Source organism: Zalophus californianus, chromosome 13 (genome assembly GCF_009762305.2).
Source record: "Zalophus californianus isolate mZalCal1 chromosome 13, mZalCal1.pri.v2, whole genome shotgun sequence".
In the NCBI taxonomy this organism is placed as follows: domain Eukaryota; kingdom Metazoa; phylum Chordata; class Mammalia; order Carnivora; family Otariidae; genus Zalophus; species Zalophus californianus.
Window position 1 is genome coordinate 19,815,881 of NC_045607.1, and position 24,359 is coordinate 19,840,239.

A 24,359-nucleotide genomic window follows, 5' to 3' on the forward strand; every position below is an offset into this window, starting at 1 on the left:
TTCCAGCTGTGGCCCCAGCTAGCCAGGCAGCTGGCTGGGGGGCTCTGCCGACCAGGCGGGCCTGGGGTGGCCCCGGGCCAGCTGTCCGCTTCTCCTGGCCCCAGCTTTGCCACTACCTTACTTAGTCATCCTTGTTAATCAGATTGCCAATGTGGGCAAGGATCCAGGGGTCCTAAACTGGGGCTTCTGGAAAGCCCCATGGATAGAACTCAGGGCCTCCCTGAACTGGAGGAGGGAAAAAAAAAAAAATCACTTTTATTTTCACGGATCTCTAATTAAAATTTAGCATTTCCCTCAAATCTGAGTGTAGGCGACAAACCCACAGTACCTGTTACTGTCCTAGTTACATGTCACTTTAGAGTCATTGTCAAGGAGATTTCAAAATGTGTCACTAAGGCTTGTCACTGCTTCAAAAGTGAGGTTATTAGACCTGCTGCCGGATCTCATTATTTAATGAATTAATAAAGAAGCCTATCTATGAGTAGATCACATTCAACATACTTTCATAATTGTATTTCAATTGAATTGATTTCCTCTCTAATCTTTCATTGTGCATTTTATGCATTTAAAACTCTATTCTGAGAAGGGGTCCGTGGGCTTCTCCAGCCTGCCAAAGGGTCCAAGGTACAGAAAAGGTTAGGACCCTGGGACAGAGTGCTTTGCAAGGACCCTTCGTGTCCCGACATTTTAGGATTCTGAGGATCTATTTCCCGAGGGCCCTTACCACCAGCCTAACTATGAAATTAAATTTGCTGATCGCATGGCCTTTTTTTCCAATCAGGAAATATATCCAGGCCGTGACAGCCCTTCCAAACTCCTGGGCTTCCCACAGAATGCGCTCGAATGACACTGGAAAGGTTTCAAAAATCCAGTCCACCCCCTGCTTTAATTCCTTTCTTCCCCCCAACAGATGTTGCAGGCCTGGTGAGGAAGCCCGTCGTGCGCGACTCTCACGCCATTGATGGCGTTTCTCAGCCGAAGCAGATTCTTCTTGGTCTCTGGGACGAGGCAGCCCCTTGCAGGGTTCAGGGGGCTTCATTAAGGGAGGGGAGGAGATTGCTACCTTTCAACCTGACCTCCAAGCCCAGAGGTTAAGGTTTCAGGTGGTGCCAGGCTGTCTGCACCCCCACAGCACTCACAGCTGTTTCTCGGTAGCACTGAGGGCCCTGGGCCTCAATAATGAAGGTCATGATTCTCAAACCTCCTTTTTAACAACGACTTGCAACCTCCTCTCCTCTTCAGACCTTGGCCTGACTTCCCAACTAGCCGGAGCCACTGGTTTGAATTTTGCTTTCCTTGTAAGTTAGGGTAGCCCGGACCAAAAGCCCCTGGCAGGTGGCTATATTTCTCTGGTCTTCAGCTTCCCTATCTGTAGATGGAGCACAGCTGGTGATTCTTGAAGCATCTTCCAGTTGTAATGTTCTGGGAGAAAAGTCATGTCACCCCTTTGGGCAAATGCTCCAAAAACATCCACAGAGCCAGGCCATGGGACTATGATTCATAGCTTTCTCATTTAGTGACTTCACCTCCCTGAGAGTCAGTGACCATCTCAATGAAGGGGGGAGACGAGCTAACTGACCCTAGGAGCTAGCGCGGAAATGAAAGGGGGATGCGTGTGGAGACTTTTACCAAAGGGCTTGGCACAGAGTTAAGTGCTCAGTAAAGAGTCATTGTGTTCAGAGACTAGTATTGACTTACCTGCTCACCCACGGGTCCTGGCCGTCCAGGGTCTCCTGGCTCTCCCTGCAAAGAAAGGAGGAGGCTCACTTGGGATGGGTGATGGTAGTCTAGGCCCCCCCAGGGAACACCTTCAGGTGACTGGCCTTAGTCCCCACCAGTAGGGAAGGACAGGAACCTCAACTCCAGGGTCTGGCCTTGTAGACACCAAACAAATGGCAGAAATGATGAGACACTTGGACAGAACTTCTGACCCCAGACATGGCCCTAGCCACGCATTCCCTCTGAGTGGCCCTTGGCAGATGACTTGGTACCTTCCGGTCTGTATCTCATTTGGGCTGTTCATCAACCCATCGCATTTTGTGGAGGTGGTAACTAAAGCTCAGAGAGGCAAGGGGGTCTGCTCAAGGCTACACAGCAAGCTAGAGGCAGGGCTAGAATTGGAACTTTGGTCTGACTGATTGAAATCCCCATTCCTCCTGGATCAGGCTGCCCCACCACAGGAAGATCAGGGAGCCAGGGAGTCAGGGCACTTAGAGCCTAGACCCTAGCCCACCAGACCTCTGCCACTGGCTTACAACATGACTGCTGAGCCCTGTCTCTGCTCTGGGCTCAGCTTCCCCAGCTATAAATAAGGGAAATCAGACTCATTTGTCTCATAGGCTATTTCCAGCCCTCACGCTTGGTGGCCTCTTGTATAGCCTTATCTGCCAGCTTTATCCCATGCCAGGGTAGCTCCTGTTCCTTAGGCAGCCACAGCCGCCCTGGTCTCCCCACAGCGTGAGCTGGAGAGAGGCAAGCAGCCCCGTGGGATAAATCCACCCAGACTATGTCACCGCTCTCACCACAGAAACCCAGCTGGGATCTGAGGGAGTAAGACCGAGACCTCAGGGGGCAGGACAAGGGCTAAACTAGTCAAACTAGCCAGGAGCTTGGCTCACAAATGGACGTGGCTCACCACAATCAGGGTCCAAGCCTCATCCTTCCCTCCAGCACCTCCCCCAGACCTCATGCTCAGGAGACCCAGAGGGGCCAGACAGACAGACACATGGGCCATGTCTGCTGAGTGGAGGGGGACGTGGATGTCCTGGGCTACCCTGGCTCTGCCCTCACCCTCGTGTGTCTGCCCAGCTGTAAACGTGGCCCAACACACTCTGTCCAGCACGGCTTGGAAAATCCAACCCGCAAGAGGAGTCCTCGGAAAGCCACTAAGCGAGGCTGCCCATGTGCTGAGGACCATCACTCTCCTACCCAGGCCAGTTCTCTTTTGATAAGTTAAAAAACAAAAAATACTGTTACCAAATGTAATACGTATTGACTGTACATCGTGGGGAAAACCTAGAGGCCCACAAAAGAAAACGGAAATGTCCTCTACTCCCACCACCCGGAGAGAGGCCCCATCCACACTGCAGCCCCTGCTCTGAGCATGCAGGACCGTGGTGCAACAGGCCCCCGCAACAGGTTTGTCCTGTAACCCTCCCTCTGGAACCTGCTTCCTACTACCGCCACACCGCCACCTCCACACACACGGGCATTCTCCCGTCTTGTAAACTCTTCCACTACACCACCTTTGGTGGCTGCATTGCATCCCATTACTTGTTGGACATTGAGGTTCTTGTTCATTTTTTCCTCTCTGTTACCAATATGTTGTGATAAATGGGGACTATTGATCCCCCTTTCCACAACTGCCCCTGGGATCGGGGTTCTTCCTGGGGCCCTCAGTTGCTTGCTCTTTCCCAGGTGTTCCACACACAAACCCCCCCCAACCCTCAAGCCCAGTCATTTCCAGGTCCCCTCACCTTCATGCCATCTGGGCCGGGCCGGCCAGGAAACCCCTTCTTGCCAGGTTGGCCCTGCAACAGAGAGAGGTGAGTGAGGGGAGCTAGGCAGGGGGTAGGGGGGCAGCGTTGCTGAGGTCCCAGCCCTGGCCTAGGGGAGGGCTGCAATGCCCCAGTGGGTAAAGGATGCAGAGCTTGGAGGGCCCCAGGTTGCCAGCCGGTCTGGAGATGCAGGGGTGGGGGGTAGGCAGGGGTCTGCATCTGTGTGACCTCAGGGAAGTCTCCCCCTCCTGTTTGTAAATGGAGATGTTGAAACCTGCTTTCAAGGAATGAGGAAGCGAATGGAACTGGACAGAAGATACAGGGTCCAGGGGGAATGGAAAGTTTATGCCCGTGGTTTTCAAAAGGTGGCCTGGGGACCCCTGTGGTGCCTGGGGCCCTCTCAGGGATGCATGATGTCAGGACTAGGTTCCCAATAACGCTAAGACGTTGTTTGCCTGTGTCTCTCTCATTCTCATGAGTGTATGCGGAGTTTTCCAGAGGCTACGTGACATGTGGTATCGTCAACAGATTGAATGCAGAAGCAGATGGGAGAATCCAGCTGACTTCTATTAAACCAGACATTAGAGATTTGCAAGAACAGTAAAACAATGCCATTCTTTTCATTAGATTATTTTGCTTTGGAAAATATAGCCAGTTGGTTGTTTTGTGTTGTTTTGTTGTAAAACTATTATTTTTGTGAACATGAAATGGGCTTATTGTTATTTCAAATGAATTAATAAATACATTTAAAAGTTTTCACTTTTAATTATTAATATCCATAGAGGGAACCCATACAAAGAAAAGCATTTTGAGTCCACAATCATTTTTTTTTTTTTTTAAGAGGATAAACAGGCCCCAAGACCAAAATATTTGTGCACTGCTGGTTTATGCCCTCCCTGGCGTGGGCCTTGTGGAAGGCCACTTGGAGCAGAGCAGTGGGGAGGGCACAAGGTGAGGGTCTGGGCTGTGGGACACTGGGCTAAACCCCTTGGTCTTTGAGCCTGATGGCCGTGGGTGAAACTAAGACCAGCAATGGAACTCTCATGGAGAGTTAAATGCATGGAAGCGGATGCAAACCCCAGCACATGGCAGCTGGGCAAGCACAGCTGGTTGGTTTCCCGACTCTTGTCTCTGTCCTTTGCGTCTGTTCTAGTCCCTTCTCTGGCTGGCCCAAGGCTCCTGCTGATGACTTCTTGGCAGAGCGCCACCTGGGTGTTGCCTATCTGCACACAGTGGGCTCAGGAATGACAAATGCCACCTCCCCGGGAGCCGGTGACACTCACCTCTAAGCCAGGGACCCCAGGTGGTCCCATGGGTCCCTCATCTCCCTAGAGTTGGGAGACACAAGAGAGGAGAAAGGAGAAATTAATCCAGTGAGGGTGTTGGAGAACTTGACCTGTAAGGAGGGAAAGAGGTGGCCAGGGGAGAGCTCTCCTGCACCAAAAGAAATGGTATGCCTGGTCCCCACCCCCACCCCGCCGCCACCCCCGGGCTCCCACCCAGGCCACACAGGGACTTCCACATGAAGGGTGCTCCCAGTGTCATCTGAATGTGACAGGCCCAGGGTTCATGGCAGGGCTGGGCAGAAAGTCAAACCTCATCATACGCTGTGGGTACAGAGCCTCAGCTGCCGCTCAGAGATATGAGCTCTATTCTGAGCTCCACCACTGATTCAGTGGCAGACCTTAACCTCCCTGTGCCTCAGTGTCCCCATCTGTAAAATGGTGCCAAACGAAGAGGACCATCCTAAAGTATGACGACTAGCCTAAGTGGAGCTCCTAGAGGACAGTGATGAGGCCCCATCCCCTACTCTGTCACAAACATCATTCAGGATGGGTGTACAGTGCCTCATGGATGTGGTGAGTGCAGGTGGGGCCAAGGGGCATGAGAGAAGGAGGAGACGGAGTAGTGGATGAATGCAGGGATGGATGAATGAATCAATGGGGATGTGAGCAAGTGGCAGGCTCTCGGGTGGTAATGTGGGTGTAGACAGAGGCACATGGCTGGCGCCGTCTCTCCCTCCTCGCCCCTCCCTTCCCACTCTGGGTCCTCCCGCAGGCCAGGGCAGCCTCCAAACTGGCCCCTATGGCATGCCAGGCCTAACCCAGAGGCTACCCCCCAACCCAGCTTCCAGGAAAGCAGCCCCACGTGGCTGCTCGCAGAGCCAGCACTGGGCCACCGCCAGACCCAGAACCAGCCTGCAAAGAGATCCATGTCAGCTGGATGCCTGCCTGTGGTTGTGGTGAGTCCGGGCCTCCTGTGCCCTCAGCCGGGGCTGTCTGTGTGTCACGGGGGCCTTGGGGCCTGAGCCTAAGGGGGTGGTGCGTGGCCTTAGGTATAGGCAAAATCCAGGGCCAGCCCGTGGGGTGCTCAACAGGCCCTCCCACAGAGAACTTCTCAATCCCCTCCAGCGTGAATGAGAAAATAAGCAAATCTCCACTCTGCCACTTACTGGCTCTGCAAGTCATGTCTTTCTCTGGGATGCCCCCCGGGCAGCTCCCAGGAGCACAGACTTAGTAGCACAGGGTCTTTGTCATGGGCTTTGGGCTCAAGCAGACATGTGAATCCACTAACCAGGGGACCCAACACAGTGTCTTCACCCCGAGTCTCAGGGCTTCACCTTCTACTCTCCCACACCCACACCCTGGGAAACTGTGCTACGGGCAGGGGCAGTGGCAATGGCCTCCAGAGAGAAAAACCCTGGGCAATGGGGAGGCAGCGAAGGCAGAAAGTCACCTGCCAGCCAGGCCAGGCCAGACGATGAGGTAGAGCCGTAAAGGATGAGCAGAAGGGTGAGCCTGGGGCAGCCCGGGGCTGGCGTCCGGGCTGAAGGGCCCTGGGCCCCCAGTGGAGGCCTCTAGGACCCCGGATGGAGCAGGCAGGGCTGCAGGGGACAGGCAGGGGACAGGCAGGGGACAGGGCCAGACGGTCTCACCTCGGGCCCCAGCTGCCCACGGGGTCCCGGCAGGCCTCGAGCTCCAGGTTTACCCTGGTGAGAAGGGAACAGAAAGAGGTCTCAGAGGCGGCACCTCCACGTCCATCAGAGGCTGGCAAGACCCCCAACAATTCCAAGCCAGGCAGCCAGCCCCAGAGGCCTGTGGTTTCTGCAAAGCAGGGAGCTTTGACTGCAGCGACCCTGGGCAGGGACTCACCTTCGTGCCTTCTGGGCCGTTGTCCCCAGGGGGGCCAATGTCTCCGGGGAATCCCTGAGGGGAAGCAGAGAGCAGGGTCACCCATGGGTGAAGGGAAATGCTAAGAGTGTCAGTCTTGGAGGGAGACCTTCCTGCGTGGGATGGGACCCCGGGCAGGTCCGTTAACCACCTGGACCCTTCAGTCCTCTGTTCTAGAACAGGGATCTTGGTAACAGCTCAGAGAGTTGCTGAGAACATTAAATGAGATAATGCAAGAAAATACTTAACGCTGCAACAAGCGCATGATACACACAAGGTTGCGCAACCCAGAATTTCCTACGTCCTGGGCCTGTGGCCGCCGGAGCCCCAAAGCCAGCCCTCCTCTGCTCCAAGAAATGGCAGCCTCTGATTGCAGTGATCCTGCAGATATGAGGATGTGCTGGGTTTGCTACAACTCTGAAGGGCTTGCAGGGACCTGGGTGGCTCAGTTGGTTAGGCCACTGCCTTCGGCTCAGGTCGTGATCCCGGGGTCCTGGGATCGAGTCCTGCAGCAGGCTACCCCTGTGCAGCGGGGAGCCTGCTTCCTCCTCTCCCTCTTCCTGCCACTCCCCCTGCTTGTGCTCTCCCTCTCTCTGTCAAATAAATAAATGAAATCTTAAAAAAAAAAAAAAAAAATGAAGGGCTTGCAAAATGCTGGTCTAATTAAGCTCAGCTCCTCCTCTCCAAAGCTGAAATGCTCCCTGCATCCTGGCTGGGTGTGTTGGACTCTGCCCCACAACACCAAGGAGGGCTCACTGCTCCCAGATCAAGCCTGTTCCCGATGGCTGGCCGTGCAGTGGAGGCTTCTTCCTGACATGGAACAGAACCCCCTCCCTTTCCCCTTGACAACATCGTCCTGCCCCGTACGACCGCACAAAGCACAGGGGGTGGGAGTCCTTTCCACAGTAGTCTTTGCACAATTTGGAGACCAGTTTTCCCCTCCCCAGAGGCCTGCCCTTTGCTGTCCCTTGAATGGCTTCTACTCTGGGGCCTAGGGCCCCTCAGTCTTGCCACCTCCAGACGGTCAGCTTCCGTTGTTGGCAATCACTAGGATGCTGGTGCTTCTCTGGGTGTGAACAGACCAGCAGAGGCCAGCATGGGAACATCCCCTTCCTTGTTGTAGGTGTAATACCTCTGTTAATTCATCCTAGCACAACAGTCACTTTTAGGGCAGCCCCACTGCTCTCTTAGTTTCCTGACAACTAGAAACCAAAATCTTCATGTATGAATCCCTGAGACCAAAATGCCTCCTCCCATGTCCCTTCCATAAGTGGCTTTTTTCCTTCCTCTCTGATCTTTTGGTGACTCCCATTAAATTCCAGCTCAAACATCCTCTCACCCTTCTTACTAGCAAAGGCAAGAATGGGTCTGAATTTTAAGCTAATACAGAAAGCCAACGCTACCACATCTTTTTCCTCAAATCGAGAGGCTCAAAGTCTTATTTTGTGACTGACGCACTGTGTGACCCTGGGGAGGTTCCTGAGCATCTCTGGGCCTTGGCGTGCTCATCTGCAAAATGGTGACCACAACATCACCTTACAGGGCTGTTCTGAGGCTTGAAGGGAATATTGCAAGCAAAGTGCTTAGTTCAGCAGCTGGCACCTGGTAAGTGCTCAATAAAAATCTACATCCAAAAGGACGCAGAGCAGGAGCCACACGGCCCTGCCCCTCACACTGGGCATGTTCTCAGAAGGCACAGAGACCCAGGAAGGTGCTGACATGCTCTTCAGCTTCTGTCGTCAGCTGAGCAGAACCATCTTCTGGACACGGAGTTAGCCAATCCAAAGAGAACACAAAAGTGGGAGGGGCAGACCCTGGATCTGTCCAGGGACCCAGGAGAGAACTTATTTGCTACAAGCAGCAGTGACCCGCCCCCCCCAGGAAGTCACTTCACTGCTCCGTGACTCAGTTTCCTTATCTGTAACACGGTGGCGGTACTACGTCCCTCACACGGTTCTGGCGGCGTTTCAACATGTTCTCATCCCAGAGCCACTACACAGCCCACTGACACGAGGTGGTGCCTAATAAATGGGAGGCAGCATGGGTCCTACCCTCAGTGGCCAGACAGCCAGGAAACCTGGACTGTTAGAAAAGTCTTCCGCAGCGGCCAGGGGAAGGAATCGAGGCCACGGAAGAGGGGCCAACTTCATTCGTCTAAAGATAGGACTGTGTCACGGCCAAAGTCAACACAGTGGGAAGTCAGAACTTGGACCTTGCAGGAAACGATCCCTCATCTATCTGGGTGATACCAGGAGTGATCTTTGGAAGGGTCTGGAGAACCCGGCAGAGTGAGACTTTTGTCTCTGAGACCTTGTGGAAGACGGGGAGGTGTGTGTGTGTGTGTGTGTGTGTACACAATGGGGACTGGCTGGGGTTGGCCTAGACCCCCAGAGAGCCTGGGTGCTGAGGATCCTGGGCAGACGGCAGCCCTGGCAGGACCACCCCATTCTCCAGAGATGGTCCCCCCTGTTGGCGGGCGGGGAGGGAAGAGCTCAACCGGCTGCCTCACGCCATTGTATCTATGTGAAGTGTGAATGCTAACTGAGAGGCACAGACCTGTGCCTAACTCTCATGTGCATCAGAACCTCTCAGGCAAGTTACACTAAATGCTAAATCATACTTCATGATTTCTCATTCTCCATTCAAATAACCAGAATTTTCATGTTTGTCTCTTGCTCCCCATTCCTCGGAACCCTGAGCCCTGAACTTTTTCCATGGGGAGTTGGGTGTTTGGAAAATTTCCAGGGCTCAGGCTAGAGAAACAGGAGCTCCTGTCAAGGGTGCAGGCCCGAGTTCAGAGGGCTTTCCTGATGTTTCTTCTGGAAACTATAAAGGTGACCCCAAAGCTAGGGAGGGTCTCCAAAGCCAGCTTCTGTCCCACTGTCATTGAAAGCCACCAGGGGCACAGAGGCAGAAAATGAAAGATCTCGGATCTTGGAATTTTTATTCTCAGCCCCATCTCTCATTTGCTGCATGGCCTCAGGTAAGTACCCCCTTCCCCCAGTCTCTGGATCTCGGTTTCCCAAGGATAATACCCAGTCCCAATTATATCCAGATGCAGAAATATGGCCTCACATACCTCAGGTCCCGGAGGCCCAGGAAACCCAAGGGATCCCTTGTCTCCAACTTTGCCCTGGGGAAGAGAAGAGATGGCAGGGGAGGCAGGGGTAAGTGAGGGCCCACCTTCCACCATCCTTTGTATTAGACCCCTGGCTGTGGATGGCTGGAAAAACTCAGGAGCATATGCATGAGATCTCCCTAGATAACCAGGAGCTACTGTTCAAACCCCGCCTCCTATATTTACAGCCATGGGATCCTTGGGCAACACACTTCATCTTGTAGAAGCTCAGTTTCTCCATCTGTAAGATGGGAGGGATAATACTCCTCTAGCCCTTGGGGTGGTTGGCAGCCTTCAAAGAAGTATGGTATGGCAAGGATCCGATACATAGTCACACTCAAGAAATACACGTTATTAATGCTACTGCTGTTTTCAAGGCTTTGGGAGCCCCCGATTCTGATTCTCCCCAGAACTCTGACAGTGACCGAGGCCTATCTCTGAGACTGGGTGAGTTCCTGCCCCGCTGGGCCTCAGTGTCCTCCTCTGTAAAACGGGTGAATCTCATTCCTGTCCTGCTCTGCTTGGCAACCAGGGCAGCTGCAGGAGGAAATGCGGTCCAGGATGTGACCGTGTCCCTGGCCACATTTCATGACTGGAGAGTGTGAGGTTTAGGGGTGTCAGAGCCAAAGGTACTTACCAGAGGCCCCGGCTTCCCCCGTGCACCTGGGAACCCTGGCAATCCCTGGCTCCCCTGGAAAAGACCAAGAGCAGGCTGGGGTTAGTAAGGAACAGAAATGGCCAGGTGAACAGCTGCTCAGTCACCCTTGCCCACCTGCAGCTAGAGAACACCCACCTTTGGGGGAGATGAGCTCCCCCCTCACTTTCCCTGCCTGCAAGCTCCAGTGGGGCACCCCTGTGGGCGGGGCCTCAGGGATGCAAAGGTGACACAGCAGGCCCTGTCTTCAGCAAGTCGTCCTGGAACCTGGGACCCCGGGGGGCTCCAAGCGAGCACTGCAGTGCCCCTTATGCCTGAGGAACTCTGGAGACAGGGGCCCAGCAGGGGAAGCAGCCAGGCCCGCATGGCTCGCACTTCGCAGACACCGAGGCTGGGTCAGGACAGGCCAGACAGGAGGGAGGGAAGAGGAAGAGGGAGAGCGGGCCAACATCTGGGCCTTGTCGACTGGCTGGGCGAGGTCCAGATGTGGCCACATGGTGCTGGACACCGGCAAAGAGGAGCCAGCCTCGGCAAGCTGCCTCGGTTCATCCACCAGTCAGTAAGGCCGGTTACTCACTCACTTACTCAAACATGTCCTAAATGTTCACTGTTCTGTGCAGGACTCTGAGCTGAGCTCTGCCAGGGCAGTCTGGGGCAATATCCTTAGGGAGCTGGCTGTCTGGCACAGGGCTGAGCCCAAGTCGCCCTCAACCAGGTGCAGCCACAGATGACGGACGGACAGGCTGCTCAGGGCATGCGGAGAGGGAAGTGGCCACTGTCCAAGCAGGTGGAGGAAATGGCATCTGAGCAGGGTTCTGAAGAATGGGGCCGTGCAGAGGCTGAGGGCACGGTGTGCCAGGCAAGGCAGCAGTGTGTGGGGCAGAGGGCCCTTCGGTGGAGTACGGGGCTGTAAGGGCGAGGGGCAGGAATGGGTCCGAGGGGCTCGCTCACTGGGACCCTGGGTGCTGGGGCGAGTAGGGAGCCAAGGATGGTTTGCGAGCACAGAGAAGAGCTTTGTGGCAGTGAGGAAGACAGACTGGGAGAGAAGGGGCGGGGGGGCCTGACAAGAAGTCAGGAGGCTGTTGTCAAGGCCAGGGAAGAGATGGTGATGGGGGCCCGAGGCTGGAAAAGACAGGGTTCTGTGAAAGGAAGCCATCTTACAGGGGGGTCCTGGCCCATCGGGGAGCCTGAGAAGGAAGCCTGGACCAGAGAAGAGCAGGGCGGGGGAGGAGGGGAGAATCCGCTGCAATTACCTTGTCTCCTTGGAATCCAGTATCTCCTGACACACCTGGAACCCCTTGTTCACCCTAAATGCACACCAGCAAAGAACGTTACAATGGAGACCACGGTGGGTTCCGGAAGCCTCCCCACTTCCAGACCCACCAGCAAGGTACAGCTTGGCTGAGGCTGTTCCCAGAGTGGATCTGACCAGCAGCAGCCTTGTGAGAGTAAAGGGCAGGCCTCCCGGGAAAGCTTGGCTGGGGAAGGCAGGCCCTGGGGGAGCATGTAGCTGGCCTCGCTGCACACCAGCCTGGGGTTGCTCAGGTGGCGGAAAACACCACTAAAAAAGCCAAACTGCCTGGCCTTTCCTGGACAACTGACACTTGGCAGATCAAAGGAACTGCTTCTTGATCCTTCAACGTCTTCATCGTCAGCTTCATGTCACACAGGGGCAGGTACAGCCCGTACAGTGCCTCACTGCCTCCCCCCCCCCCCGCCCCCCATCACGGAGGGTTCTGAGCGTTCGCATCTGTTGCTTGGCATTTTTCACCCCTGGGCTGGGAGCTGTCACTCTTCCTCCTGTGGGAGTCTCTCTGCCAGCCATCAGCATGGGGCCACTTCTAATTAGCTGCCTGTAATCAGCTATAGCATGAGAAACCAGCTAGTCTGGCTGGCTAAGACTATGTGTAAACAGCGAGTAAACGGGTCTTGAGTTAGTTCTGAGTGTTTCTTTCCTAAGGTGACACGGATTCCGGTCTTCAGGGGTCTCTTCTGGTCCCTCCCTATTTTCAGCCACATCCCGGTAAACGAGCTATCGGAGAACCACACGGGAAAACGGTTCTTCTTACAGCCGGAGTCCCATCACGCAGCCCTCATCATCTCCAGCTTGCCATATTGGATGTTCCCAATGGCACCCCGGCCCCAGCACTCCAAAAACACTCACAGCCCCGGCAGCAACTGGAAGGATGGGGAGGAAACTGGGAAGAATGGAGACTCTTAGAGAGCCCACACCACGCAGCTAAGGCCATGAGCCCGCAAAAAAAAAAAAAAAAAAAAAAAAACTTTGGTAAAACAAAAGCCAAAATTAAAATAGATAAATAAATAAATAGCTTTAAAAAAAAAAAAAAAACTTACTTTGGTTTTTCCAATCTGGAAAACCCTGTATAATATTCCAGAGGTTTGGGAGCCAAGAAAGTTTTTGGGTTTTTTTTTTTTTCGGGGTGTGTGTGTGTGTGTGTGTGTGTGTGTGTGTGTGTGTGTGTGTGTTTAACGTCCAAAGGAGGAAGAGAGGGAATTTAAAAAAAAAGTTTAAAAAGACACCTAAGAAATCAGGACAATGGATTTGGGCTGGAGCAGGAGTGTCGGTTCCAGAAGGCTCCTCCATGCAGGAAGACGGAGCCAAGTGGTTGTAAGTGGGACCACGGCCAGGCCGGGTCATGGAAAATCTGGGATTCTAGGCAGGACGGCCAGGGAACATGAAGGGATGGCTCTGTCATCCCAGGGGAGGGCCAGGGGGTGGAGGCCCTCTCAGCAAAGTTAAGACCCCTCCCCAGCCAAAGGGGCAGAAAAGAAAGTCCTTTTTCTTTTCTTCTTCTTTTTTTTCAACTCCAAAGACTTATTTGATTTTCTTGAAAACTATGGGCAAGAAAACAATTTCCTCCACTTCTTTCTTTTTTTTTTTTTCCAGAGCTTTCACATCTCGAAATGAGCCAGGCACCAGCAGTCAGTCAGCAAGCCAGCCGAGTTCCATGTAACACACGTTTATTTCCATGTTCCTGAAGGACCAGTGAGCGGGAGGCCAGCTCTGCAGAGGGGCCTATAAAAAGCTCAATTCAATGCCTACACCCCCCGCACCCCCTCTTCCTTTCTCCCTTGTCCATGACTTAACATTTCCAGAGCACTGATGTCTCAAACCCCAGAGCAAACAGGTAGCTGTGGGGGAGACTCAAGGGGAGGGTCACAGAGGAGGGGGCTCAGAAGTCAGCGAGGCAGGGCCGGAGGTGGAGCGAGGGAGCCCCGGGGGGGGGGGGGGGGCTGCAGCTGGAGGCCCGGTGGTTGGGGGGGAGGGGGACAGTGAGGAGGCAGAAGAGGTGGAAACAGATGGAGAAAGCACTGCACCCCTGGCTACCCTTTGCAGCCCCCCACCTCCCCTTTTCTAAGAGCCTGAGGGCTGAGTTTTCTTTGATGCATCTCTTTGAACTCTTTGGGGCTGCTTCCCCAGCTGGGAAATGGAGGCACTGGAGGAGGTGACCTCCCAGGGCCTCATCAGCTCTGCCCTTCTGCCCTAGCTCTGCTTCGTGGTTGAGGTCCCTGGAGGCCTGAGCCCTCCCACACCTCCTTTGGGGTGCCTGGTTCGGGTGAGAGGCTAAGAGGGGAGGGCAGGAAGATAGCTGCAGGGCAGGGCGCAGGGAGCGCCGCCCCCAGCCCTTCACGTCTCCGTCACGAGGGACGGGGCCAGGTTCTGCCCTGCTCTGAGCCCCGGGGTCCCACCGACCCCCATCCAACTGTGGGCTGGCACAGGGTGGGTTCAGCAGCAGGACTGTGTGGAGGACACGTGGCACGGGCGGCCTCCCCATGGCAACTGGGAGGAAAGCGGGTCAGGGGCTCAGAGGCCTGTGCCCGCTTTTCTGTTGCACAGTCAGACCACGTGCTCTCTGGGGGTGGGTTCCCAGTTCTTACTGCGGTGGTTATGCGAGTTCATTTCCTCCTGTGGCTGGGAGAGGTCTCCGGCACCCACACCGTACCTGCCCGCCACGGGGCCTGTCATCTCAGCAACACTCCCCACTCCACCCCTCCCCCGGCCCAGCTTTGGCCTCCAAGTCCAGACGCTGGCCTCAGCTTTGCTCTCCGAATTCAGAGACCTGCCTTGCTTTACCCCCCACCTTTGCCTCAACAGCCCCCCATGCTCCATCTTCCAAGGTCTGCACGCCTCAGACCACCTGCCTGAGCTCCACCTCAGTTACAAGGAAGAAGCCGGGGAACACAGATTTAGGGGGGCCGGAGGGAAGGCAGGAGGCGTGCAGGGGAGTGGCCCTGGAGAGAAAGCAGCAGCAGTGTTGAGGCGGGGGGGGGGGGGGGGGGGGGGGGGGGGGGGGGGGGGGTTGGTTCGCATGCAGATAAAACACAATGCAACAAGGGAGTATTCAGATCACCTTATCACCTTTCAGTCCGGGCTCCCCCACGTTCCCCATCAGTCCCTGCAAGACAAAGGCCAGATCCTGCTGTGAGGGGGGGGGGCGGTCTCAAAGCCACGGAAGGCAAGTGCCCCGCCTGACACCCACTGGCTTGCCGTGCCCACCTGGGGCTCGATGCCCCACCCAGCAATCAGTTTTCTCATCCGTGAAAGGGGGCAATGACCCCCAGCTCGGAGGGCCACGATGTGGACTAAAGGAGCACGAAAAGGGCCAGCTGACCCCTGAGCCATGGCACTCCGAGCAAATCCAGGGGAGAAGGCTCCTCACGGGGACAGATGGGTTCCACGAGCATTGCCCCCTGCACGTTGGCCACATGGGCTTGTCCCTGGAACGAGGTCCTAGCAGTTCTGGCCCATCTTCTTCCCACACGCCCATCCTACCCAGGGATGTACAAAGTTCACTGGTTTGCCACTATAGCTTCTGTGCCCCTGATCATGCACTCCCCCCTACCCCGTTGGCCTTTCAGTGCCCTAACGTCTGGAACCACATGAGACTCATGCTCAGCCCAAGGACTGCTGTCCAAGAAACATGTCAGCCATAACTGACATACAGAGGATGACTGGCTCTCAGGCCCGGGAAGAACTGAGCTGCTGAGCTGCCAGCTCCCATCCCAGCACCCCTCTGGGCCCCCGTCCTCCCCTCCCCCCACACTGTGCCCAGGCACACTTCCCTCTGGGCTGCCATGGATCAAGGTGGGGGGGTGGCTGACAGGGAAGAAACCCAGATTCAGGGATGGCTCTTGTTTACCTTCACGCCCTTGGGTCCTGGATAGCCAATCGGACCCAGTGCCCCCATGTCGCCCTGGCAAGAGAAAGAGAAGAGAACATTGTGAGAGGTGGCTCCCAGGAGTCTGGCCTGGGAGGGATGATCCCCAGTGTTCCCTAGCCCAGGCTTCTGAAGACACAACCCCACTGGCTCTGTCAGACCACCTGGTCTCATCTCTCCTCTGCTGCTTGCTCACCATGTGATTTGGGGTGGCTAACCTCTCCGTGCCTCAGTTTCCCCATCTACAACGGGGATCGGTACTCTGAGCCTCCTAGAGTTGTTTCAGGGAGAGCTGACTTACGCGTACAAAGTAGCGGGCACGGTCTGGAGGCATTTGGGGTTGTCCCAGCTGAAGGGGCTCTACCGGCATCTAGTGGGTAAAGGCCCCACAACGCACAATGGTCTGGCTCAAAATGCCCATAGTGCTGAGGTGAGGAGCCTGGTTGAGAATGAGGGGGTGGCTGGATCCCCTCTGCACAAGCCCACCCTCCTCCCCTCACGGGTCCTCAGCTCCAGCCCGCCCCTACCTCTACTGCCTCCAGTCGCAGCCATAACGGTAAGCCCACGTCCAGAAATAGGGAGCCCCTAAAAATGCTCTCTTCTCCCCCCTTTCCGTCTGCTGTGACTCGTCAAAGTGTCTGGCTGCTATGTGTGCTCAAACAATGTGCTTGACCTCTCTGGGCCTCAGTTTCCCCCGTCCCTGCGTCAGGCTCTGTGGGGGTCCCTGGCAAGTGCATGGATGCACAGGAGGAAGGCTAGGTGCCCCAGGCTTCCTGTGGGAACTGCCCCGAGAGGTCTCCATCGCATTCCTGCCCGGCTTCCGCAGAAGGGCCAACGGGCCCAAGGAGAGAGACGGAGGGAAGGTGCGAGTTCACGGACGGTGGCATGGTCTTCTGAGACACTGTCGGGTCCCACCCCACCCCCCGGCCCCTGCCATGGCTCAGATCAGCTGACACAGAGGCCAACCACCGTCCGGCCACGGCCCTGCCAGGGACGGGCTGTGGGGCCTTGAGCAAAACCCTCGCCCTCTGGACCTCAGGATCCCTACCTGATTAGGTCAAACCAAACCTTCTAGCTAAGCCTCTGCCAAGAAATGGTGCTTTCAGCCCCATCAAGTTATCTTCTCCTGAAGGAAGTAAGGTCACAACAGGTGCCGAGACTAACACAAACAGCACTGTCTGCCAGGCATGGAGCTCAGCACCTTTCCTGGCACAGTTGGCTCCAGCTGGGGCCCGGGCTGTGGGCAGGGCACCAGTCAGCAGCTCCGGGAACACAGGCTCCTTCTTCCTGCTGCAGGCCTGAAGGTGGCTTGTGTGGGGACTGAATTCAATACGGGCCTCACTGACACCTGGGGCCCTGGGGAGCCACAGCAACACCACACTCACCGCCCCGGCAGGCCCTTCCAAGAAGGCCTGTGTGTGGTGGGGGGCAGGGACTTGCATGGGTATCCAACACCAAGGGGAAAGGAATCCGTGGAAAAGGGACTCTGGCTGCAGGGCACATGGGGAGAAGGTGGCGGCTTGCTCAGGGCAGGCCTTTCCCTTGTTGGCAGGGCCCCAGGGCTGGGCTCGGAAAGCACTCAGGGGAGGAACAGAGAAAATTCCAGGCCGCTTTCCTCCCAGTACAGCCCACAGAGCCGACTGGGGCTCTGCGCTAGACACCCTTGTGGGCAGCCTGACAGAGCGACACACGGCATGTCATGTCCTCACAAGAAAGAACAATGAGTAATGCCCTGAATTTGGATACTGTTCCCACTTTTGCCTAAGCTCCCAGACACCGCTCTATACATCTTGCCTTTCATCTTACTGACTCTCACCAAAACACAACCAACCACGTCTGCAACCGTTTCCAGAACTCCTAGTGTGTGCCAGACACCACGCGCGAGACTTCAAGGTCCCGTCAACCACCATTAACGGGAGCTTACGGTGGGCTCCAGCTGGAACGTGCTGCTCGGGCCCTCGCCGATGGAACGCGCTGCTCGGGCCCTCGCCGACTGTTCACCGTAACCCCATGGGGCCCATCTTACAGAGGAGAAATCCGAGGCTTAGAGAGAGGCGAAGTCACTCACCCAAGACTAAGCAACCAACAGGGGATATGGGCAGGACCAGAATCCAGGTCTGTCTGGCTGGCAGGGCCTCCCATCACCCCTCACACACGTCTTCCCTTCCTGCCCCGCCGTTCCTCTGCAGCTGTGGCATCCTTGGCCACGGGTTCTCAGACCCAGAAGGTTTTACCTTGTGCTCACGCCGTCAGTGCGCACTCATCCTTCCACTGAAGCGCCAACATCCCTTCCCCAACCCCACAGGCCAGGTCAGGCCCCTGCGGTCAGGTCTCACAGCCCTTGCCACACTGGCGACCATTTATGTGTGTGTCTATATGGCACAGGTGTTCACTCAGAGTGGCTTAACAACCCGGTGGAAAAGAAACCTAATCACACTCTCATGTACAAGCCCTCCAGGGAGAAATCTCGCCTCCGTGTTCCTAGAACTGCCTTTGAAGGCAATAAGGCCTCTTTTCAGAAACACTGATAGGGATCAGTGGCTTGGGGACAGGGACCTGGGGGCTGTGGGCTGGTCCTGGCTCCTGTGTGGTTTTAATGAACACCGTCTCTCACACAGAACAGCCCTTGGGGCGGTCCGCACTTACACATCTGCTGTCTCCATTCTTCTGTCTCCAGAAGTCACACAGAGCTGAGTGCGGGATGCAGTGGTAAAGTCCGTGACCTACGGACACAGGCCCAGGTCCAGCTTTTTGCTGTGTGACCTATGACTTTCAGCCTCTCCGTGCCTCGGTTCCCCTAAGTGTACCATGGGTAATCCCACTTCCTACCCTCAGAGGCTTGCCATGATCATTAAAGACTTAGTACAAGGCCTGGCACACAAAGGCTTGGTAAGTGTCTGCTAGTGAGGCTCCTGATTTTGCTTCATCACAAGGAAACAAAGCCAGATGATCATTTACTGACAGAATATGGGGGACTCGTCCACTATACCCCACATGCTGGGCTTTGGCCAGACCACATATTCTTTGGGTCTCATTAGACCCATGGAGGAGCCAAAATCCCCTCTCTGTCACTCAAAATAAAAAAGACAGAAATTTTCTTTGTTGGGCAGATTCTGGAATCAGGCACTCTTTTCTTGAGGGCCAGCCAAAGGGTTTCAGTTACTCAAAGGGGGCTGTTCCGAGGGAGTCCCCCCTCGGAGGCTGCAGGGGGGCCGCCAGCAGCTTATTGGGATCCAGGTCACACAGACCCGGGTTGCAAGTCCTAGCTGGTGACCTCAGGCCCCAGCCTCCCTATTGGGGTGACTGGGCTGAGGCCGCCCCCCTTCAACTATCTCAAGGCTTCCTCAGCCTAGTGCACACCAAGCACACACAAAATAGAGAGACGTTCCATAAATGTTAGTCTGTCTCCTCACGTTCTTCCTCCTGCCTGCAAGGACCTGGGGGTAGGGGGGGCAGTGACAGGGGAAGTTTCAGCTTCAGTCTGCATGCAAATTGCTTCAGCTGACTAGACAGAAGGCACTGAATAAACCTGAATCTCCACTAAAATGATTATCAATATGTGGAATTCCCATTTGCTCAGCTAAAAACCCACATCCTCTGGAAAACCAGAGGTGACTCATGATCCCTCTTCCCCTTTAACTCCTGGTTAGAAAATTCCTTTCCTCTCCAACTCTCTGGGGAAGCCACTATTCTCACTACCCGCCCTGCCCCCAACCTGGGGCACAGAAGCTGCTGTTTCCAAAAATCCAGGGTGGGAGGGGGTCCTTGGGTGAGAGAAGGCACTCTTTCGGGGAGTGCTGGTGATTTGGCAGGGTCTGGTCTGTGCTTGTGACCTCCCCCCGCCCCACCACCACAGGAGGAAGGGAACATCCCCGTGACAGCAGAGGGAATTTTAAAACAGGGAAAGTGAGAGGCTGAAAGTGGCAGAGAAAGACACAGAGCAAGAGGGAACCCTGAGGAGGCATAGATCAGCGATTTGGAAAGGGACATCATGAGGGGGTGCACAGTCTGAGGAATGCAGGAACACCCCAGCTCAGGCCCTTCAGAAGCAGGCAGCGGGAGGAGGGTCCTGGACTAAGAGTTGGAGGACATGCTTTTCGGTCCTGCCTCCATCTTCTCCTGCCTTATGGGTGAGCTTGACCTGGGGCTTCAGTTTTCCCATCTGTCAAATGGGATTCTCTTAAGAGCTCCTGTGACTAGGGCTGCCAGATTGAGCAAATGAAAATACAGTCTGCCCAGCTACATTCAAATGTCAGATAAACACCGAATGATATTTTGGTATAAATGTGTTCTAAATATTGCATCGGAAATTCAAATTTCACTGGGCATGCTGTATTTTATCTGGCAACCCTCAGTGAGGAAAGCAAAGGGGAGCATAGTTGGGAAAGAGCTTTGTAAAGAGTCAGGCAGGCCAAGGGCATTGTCTGAGTCTCCAGAGTCTGCATTCATTCGGCCAAATGATATTCTTGCTCCTCTCAGGACCCAACCTAGTGGACACCAGGACAGTGACAAAGAGAAACACGTGCCAACGATGAAAGCCAGGATATGTAAACATCCCTTCAGGAGAGCTTTGGGAACTGAGAGCATGTAGCCTGAAGAAGGAGCCTTGGTAAAGACAGAAAGCGACCATCTTTTCGTCACTCAAACACCCTCTCCCAGGGGAAGGGGAATGACTGGGGCTCAGGATGCAGCAACAGCGCACATAGCAGGAGCTCTGTAGAATGGCCTGGGCTTCCCCAGGAAAGAGTGTCCGACACCAGGCTGTTCAAGCTGGAGTGTAATCACTGTGGGAACAGGATGTTCCAGAAGCCATCCCTGTGAGCTTAGAGGCAGGACTACAAGACTTTGGGGGTCCTCATAAACTGGGGTTCTCTACCTCTCGTGGCAGATATTCCTTTTCCAAAGCATCTAGGCCAGTGCCTTGTGCCAAAGAAGATGCCCAGCAAAGTCCTGCTGAATGGACATCGGGGATGACAAATGCATGATTTGTAGGTGGACATTTCACTGCCCCAAGCCAAGGAGATGTCACTCATTGATCACAACCCGTGTCTCCCACTAAGTTCCAATGTGACTTTGAAATCTTTCTCCACACAGCAATCCAGAGGGCTGCTACCACGCATAACATACATGTGTGTGGGTGAACTAACAATAACTATTATTATTATGACAAGCACTTCTCGAGTACTTACTTTGTGCGAAGCACTTTATATGTACTAGTTTCTTTAAATCGTCACAACAAAAGTCTAAGTTAGGTACTACTATTATCCCCGTTTTACAGATGAAGAAAGTGAGACACAGGGAGGTTAAGAAATTTGCTCAGCATCTGAATTCAACCAGTGGTAGAGCTAAGCATCTGGACCCAGGTGGTCTCGTTGCAGGGGCTGCCCCCTTAGCCACAGGACTGCACTGGACTGTGGGCATCTGTGGCGCTCAGACTCTTTACAAAGCCCTCCTGACTCTTTACAAAGCTCTTGTGGGCACAAGGATCCCATCTTATGAAGGGGTTCCCTGGGGCCATAGCTGAAGAGCACAGAACCAGGAGGCGAGCCTAGGGTGCAGACCCTCCGCCCCTACCCTGCCCAGGTTCTGCACTCACCTGTTGCCACTGGGAACCTCTGGGCCCTCTTGCCAGGACTGGCCACCCCTAAACAATGGGGGCCCCGAACTCCCCTGGGGCCTTCTCCAGCCTCCCTCTGAACAGAATTCCGTGGCATAGTTGCTGGGGTAGCCAAAGTCGGCAGCCCATTAGTCAAACTAGGGTACAGCCTACTTACGTCCCTCCACGGCCCCCCAGACTCAAGCCCCATGAGGAATGACCAGAGGACAGAGCAAAGGGGCATGAGACTCTGGGGAAAGCTCCTAGAGTCATTTCCCAGGCCTGGACCTCTCAACGGCTCTTGTGGCCAGACCCAAGGTCAAGGTCCCACTCTGAGGGCCTCGCAGGAGGCCCTGGTTTTGGCTCATGGAACCACTCCACAAGGCCTACCCCAATCTGGATGGAGTCAGAGGTCAGCCTGCCTCCCACCTCCCTGTGCACAGGCCTCTCTCAGTCCCAGGCATGTCAGGAGGTGATAGCAAAGATTAATATAATGATATTTTCCTCTCGGGGCACACTTACTAAATGCTAGACCCTGGGCCAAGGCCTCAGTTAATCCTCACAACCACCCCCAGAGTACTGTATCATCATCCCCATCTTACAGATGAGGAACTAAGGCTCAGAGAGAGTAAGGAACTTCACCCAGGTCACACAGTCATGATGGGGCAGATCTATGACTTGAACTCAGGGGGTCTGGCTCCAGAGTCAGTGCTGTGAAGGAAAGGATGAGCTGACCTCAGCTCCTCGGCCAGCCACTTCACCTGTGGATAGGCATGCTATCACCTCCCTAGACCTCCCTGCAGTACGATGGGCAGGCAGAAGGTGTGAGAGCACATAAGCACTCTCATGTTCCAAGCACCTGCCTTCCTTTAACTAATGAAGAAAGGGGCTCAGAGAAGGTGGGTGATCCACCTGAGGACACACAGCAGGGCTTTCCTCCCTCTGCGCCCTGGCCAGACTGATATGTCCTGCTTCCCCAGCTCCTCCTGGGGTTTGATGAGAGAGGGACCTTTCCAGCAGGACTCGTCGCTTGCTCCCCACACCCTGCCACCCAGGCATCTGTGTACTTACAATGAGGCCGGGGACTCCTCGGGGCCCTGGCAGGCCCAATTCTCCCTGCAGACAGGAAGAGAGCAAAGCGGTTACTTGCCCTGTCTCCCTTCTGGGCCACTCCCTCCACGCTATCCCCCTGTGGGCACCTGGTGGGATCCTCTGGAGCTGACCATTCCTTGTGCCTGATTAGTGACTCTCGGAGCCTGGCCTGAAGTGTGGACAAGACCCTTCCCCCTTCTGCCCTCAGCTTTCCACATCTGTAAAACAGGGAGGCTGGATTTCCAGACCCAGTATTTTCCACTTGTAAGTGTGAAAGAAGAGGTGGAACCCTGATCCTGACAATAAAGATGGGCCAGATGCCTGGCCCACATCTCATTTCACCTTCACTTCATAGATGGTAACACGGGGGCTCAAGAGTTACGCGATGTGCCCAAGGCCAAGTGCAAGGAAATAACACAGTGGCTCAGCTCGAGGCTGAGAGCCACCGGGCCAGCCTCTCTCCCTCTCCCAGCGAGGAGGTGCTGGGGCCCTGAGAGAAGCCCGCCTTCACGAGGTAGGCTGTCAGGTCTCTGCCTCCCAGATGCTGGAGAGGGCTCTCGCCTGGGAGTCAGGGGGATGCGGCGGTGTGTGGCATGGGCAACTTTCCATCTCCTCATCTCTAAAAATGGACCATCCATTGCTTGCACCAGAAAAGACAGGTAGAGGGGTCTGGATCAAGTTCAAGATGCAAGGCACGGATAAAAATGGGGGCTTCTAGAAATGCTGATTATCAGTGGGAATTGCCAGCACCCTCCAGGTGTTTGTCTCGCTTCGGGTGGGCCCAGACAGGAGGCTACCACTACAGCCACCAAGAAGAAGAGGAGGGGAGACGCCACCTTGCCTTTAAAATGAGGGAAGCGAGGCCCAGGGAAGGGAGGTGACTTGTCCAAGGTCACTCAACAACTGCGTGGCCAAGCCGGGGCCATTCATGAGGCCCTCTTTCTGCTCCCCCAGGACCTGAGGATAAAGACACTGCTACCCCTCCCCAAGGAGGCTTCGGGGATGACACCACGTATTATAATGCCTGACCCGATAACTGATACACCGAAGGAGAGGCTCCAATTTCTCACCTCCGTGCCTTCGCTGGTGACCTTTCCTCCACATGGAATGTCCCCTCACCTCTCTCCTCAACACACTCCAACGTCACCTTCCCCAGGAGTCTCCCTGCTCCTCTATCCCTCCTCCACAGCACCCGGGGCCCTTAACCCCACACATCTCACTCTGCCTGGTGCGACAGAGCGGACAGACAGCTGTGAGCTCCTCCAGGGCAGGCGATGTGCCCGCTGTGACCTACTGCTCACAACCGCCCCATCCAGGGCTCACCTGTTGCGAGCCGACTGCCTTCCCACCTCCTCTCACTTCATTCTTACAGCAGCCCTCCGGGGCTGGCATTCCGACCCCCAGATTTACAGAGAGGGAAGCTGAGATTCGGAGAGGGCAACCGATGTGTCCAAGTGATGCAGCAGGACTCAAAGCCCAGTCCACCCGGCTCTGAGACCAGGGCTTAAGCTCCCAGGGTTGCTGGGGTGAGCCCAAGCAGGGTCAGGCTCAGGGAGCGTTTGTGGAATTGAAATCCCTACGTCATCGGGGGCTGATCGTGGAGCCAGCAGTCACTGCTACAGAAAGCACAGCTGGCCACAGCTGCTTCGGTGGGAAGGCCCAAAGAGAGATGTGGGAACATGGCAGGTGTTCCAAAGAGCTTTGGACTTAGTCTGCTCCCCTGGGGCAGAGAACAAGCTTCCTTTCCCGCCTGAGCCTGAGCCTGGAACAGGAAGGGAAAGGCGGGCTCAGCACCTCAGGGCAGGCTGACCTGGCTCCTCGATGACAGGCCTCCGATTATTTACAAACTCTATAAACATGCCTATGTTGAAGATTTCTTTAGAACTCAGCTCTTCTCTCCACACAGGGCCTGCAAACCATCAGCTCCCCCAGGGCACTGCTGCCCCATAAACATTGCTGATGCTTTGTAAGACGGTAGTAGCGCTGGTCTCCCCAGTGGGGAGTGACCCAGAACCTTCCTGAGTCCTTGGGGACGCGGCCCGGTCTGGGGC

At 55.2% G+C, this 24,359-nt stretch overlaps 1 protein-coding gene across 12 annotated transcripts in view; it reads right to left on the reverse strand.

Annotated features, from left to right (window-relative positions):
* Positions 1-24,359, reverse strand: part of COL27A1 (collagen type XXVII alpha 1 chain) — a 135,765-nt gene that overhangs the window by 54,667 nt on the left and 56,739 nt on the right. For 11 of the 12 annotated variants that reach the window (XM_035723525.1, XM_035723522.1, XM_035723521.1 and 8 more), the window contains 11 exons: positions 22,288-22,332; positions 15,603-15,656; positions 14,814-14,858; positions 11,694-11,747; positions 10,423-10,476; positions 9,747-9,800; positions 6,650-6,703; positions 6,433-6,486; positions 4,781-4,825; positions 3,477-3,530; positions 1,699-1,743 (listed from right to left, as the gene is read on the reverse strand). In XM_035723525.1, the coding sequence (XP_035579418.1) occupies positions 1,699-1,743; positions 3,477-3,530; positions 4,781-4,825; positions 6,433-6,486; positions 6,650-6,703; positions 9,747-9,800; positions 10,423-10,476; positions 11,694-11,747; positions 14,814-14,858; positions 15,603-15,656; positions 22,288-22,332 (558 nt within the window). The remainder of the gene's footprint in view (positions 1-1,698; positions 1,744-3,476; positions 3,531-4,780; positions 4,826-6,432; positions 6,487-6,649; positions 6,704-9,746; positions 9,801-10,422; positions 10,477-11,693; positions 11,748-14,813; positions 14,859-15,602; positions 15,657-22,287; positions 22,333-24,359) is intronic. The other variant, XM_035723523.1, reaches the window with a different exon arrangement.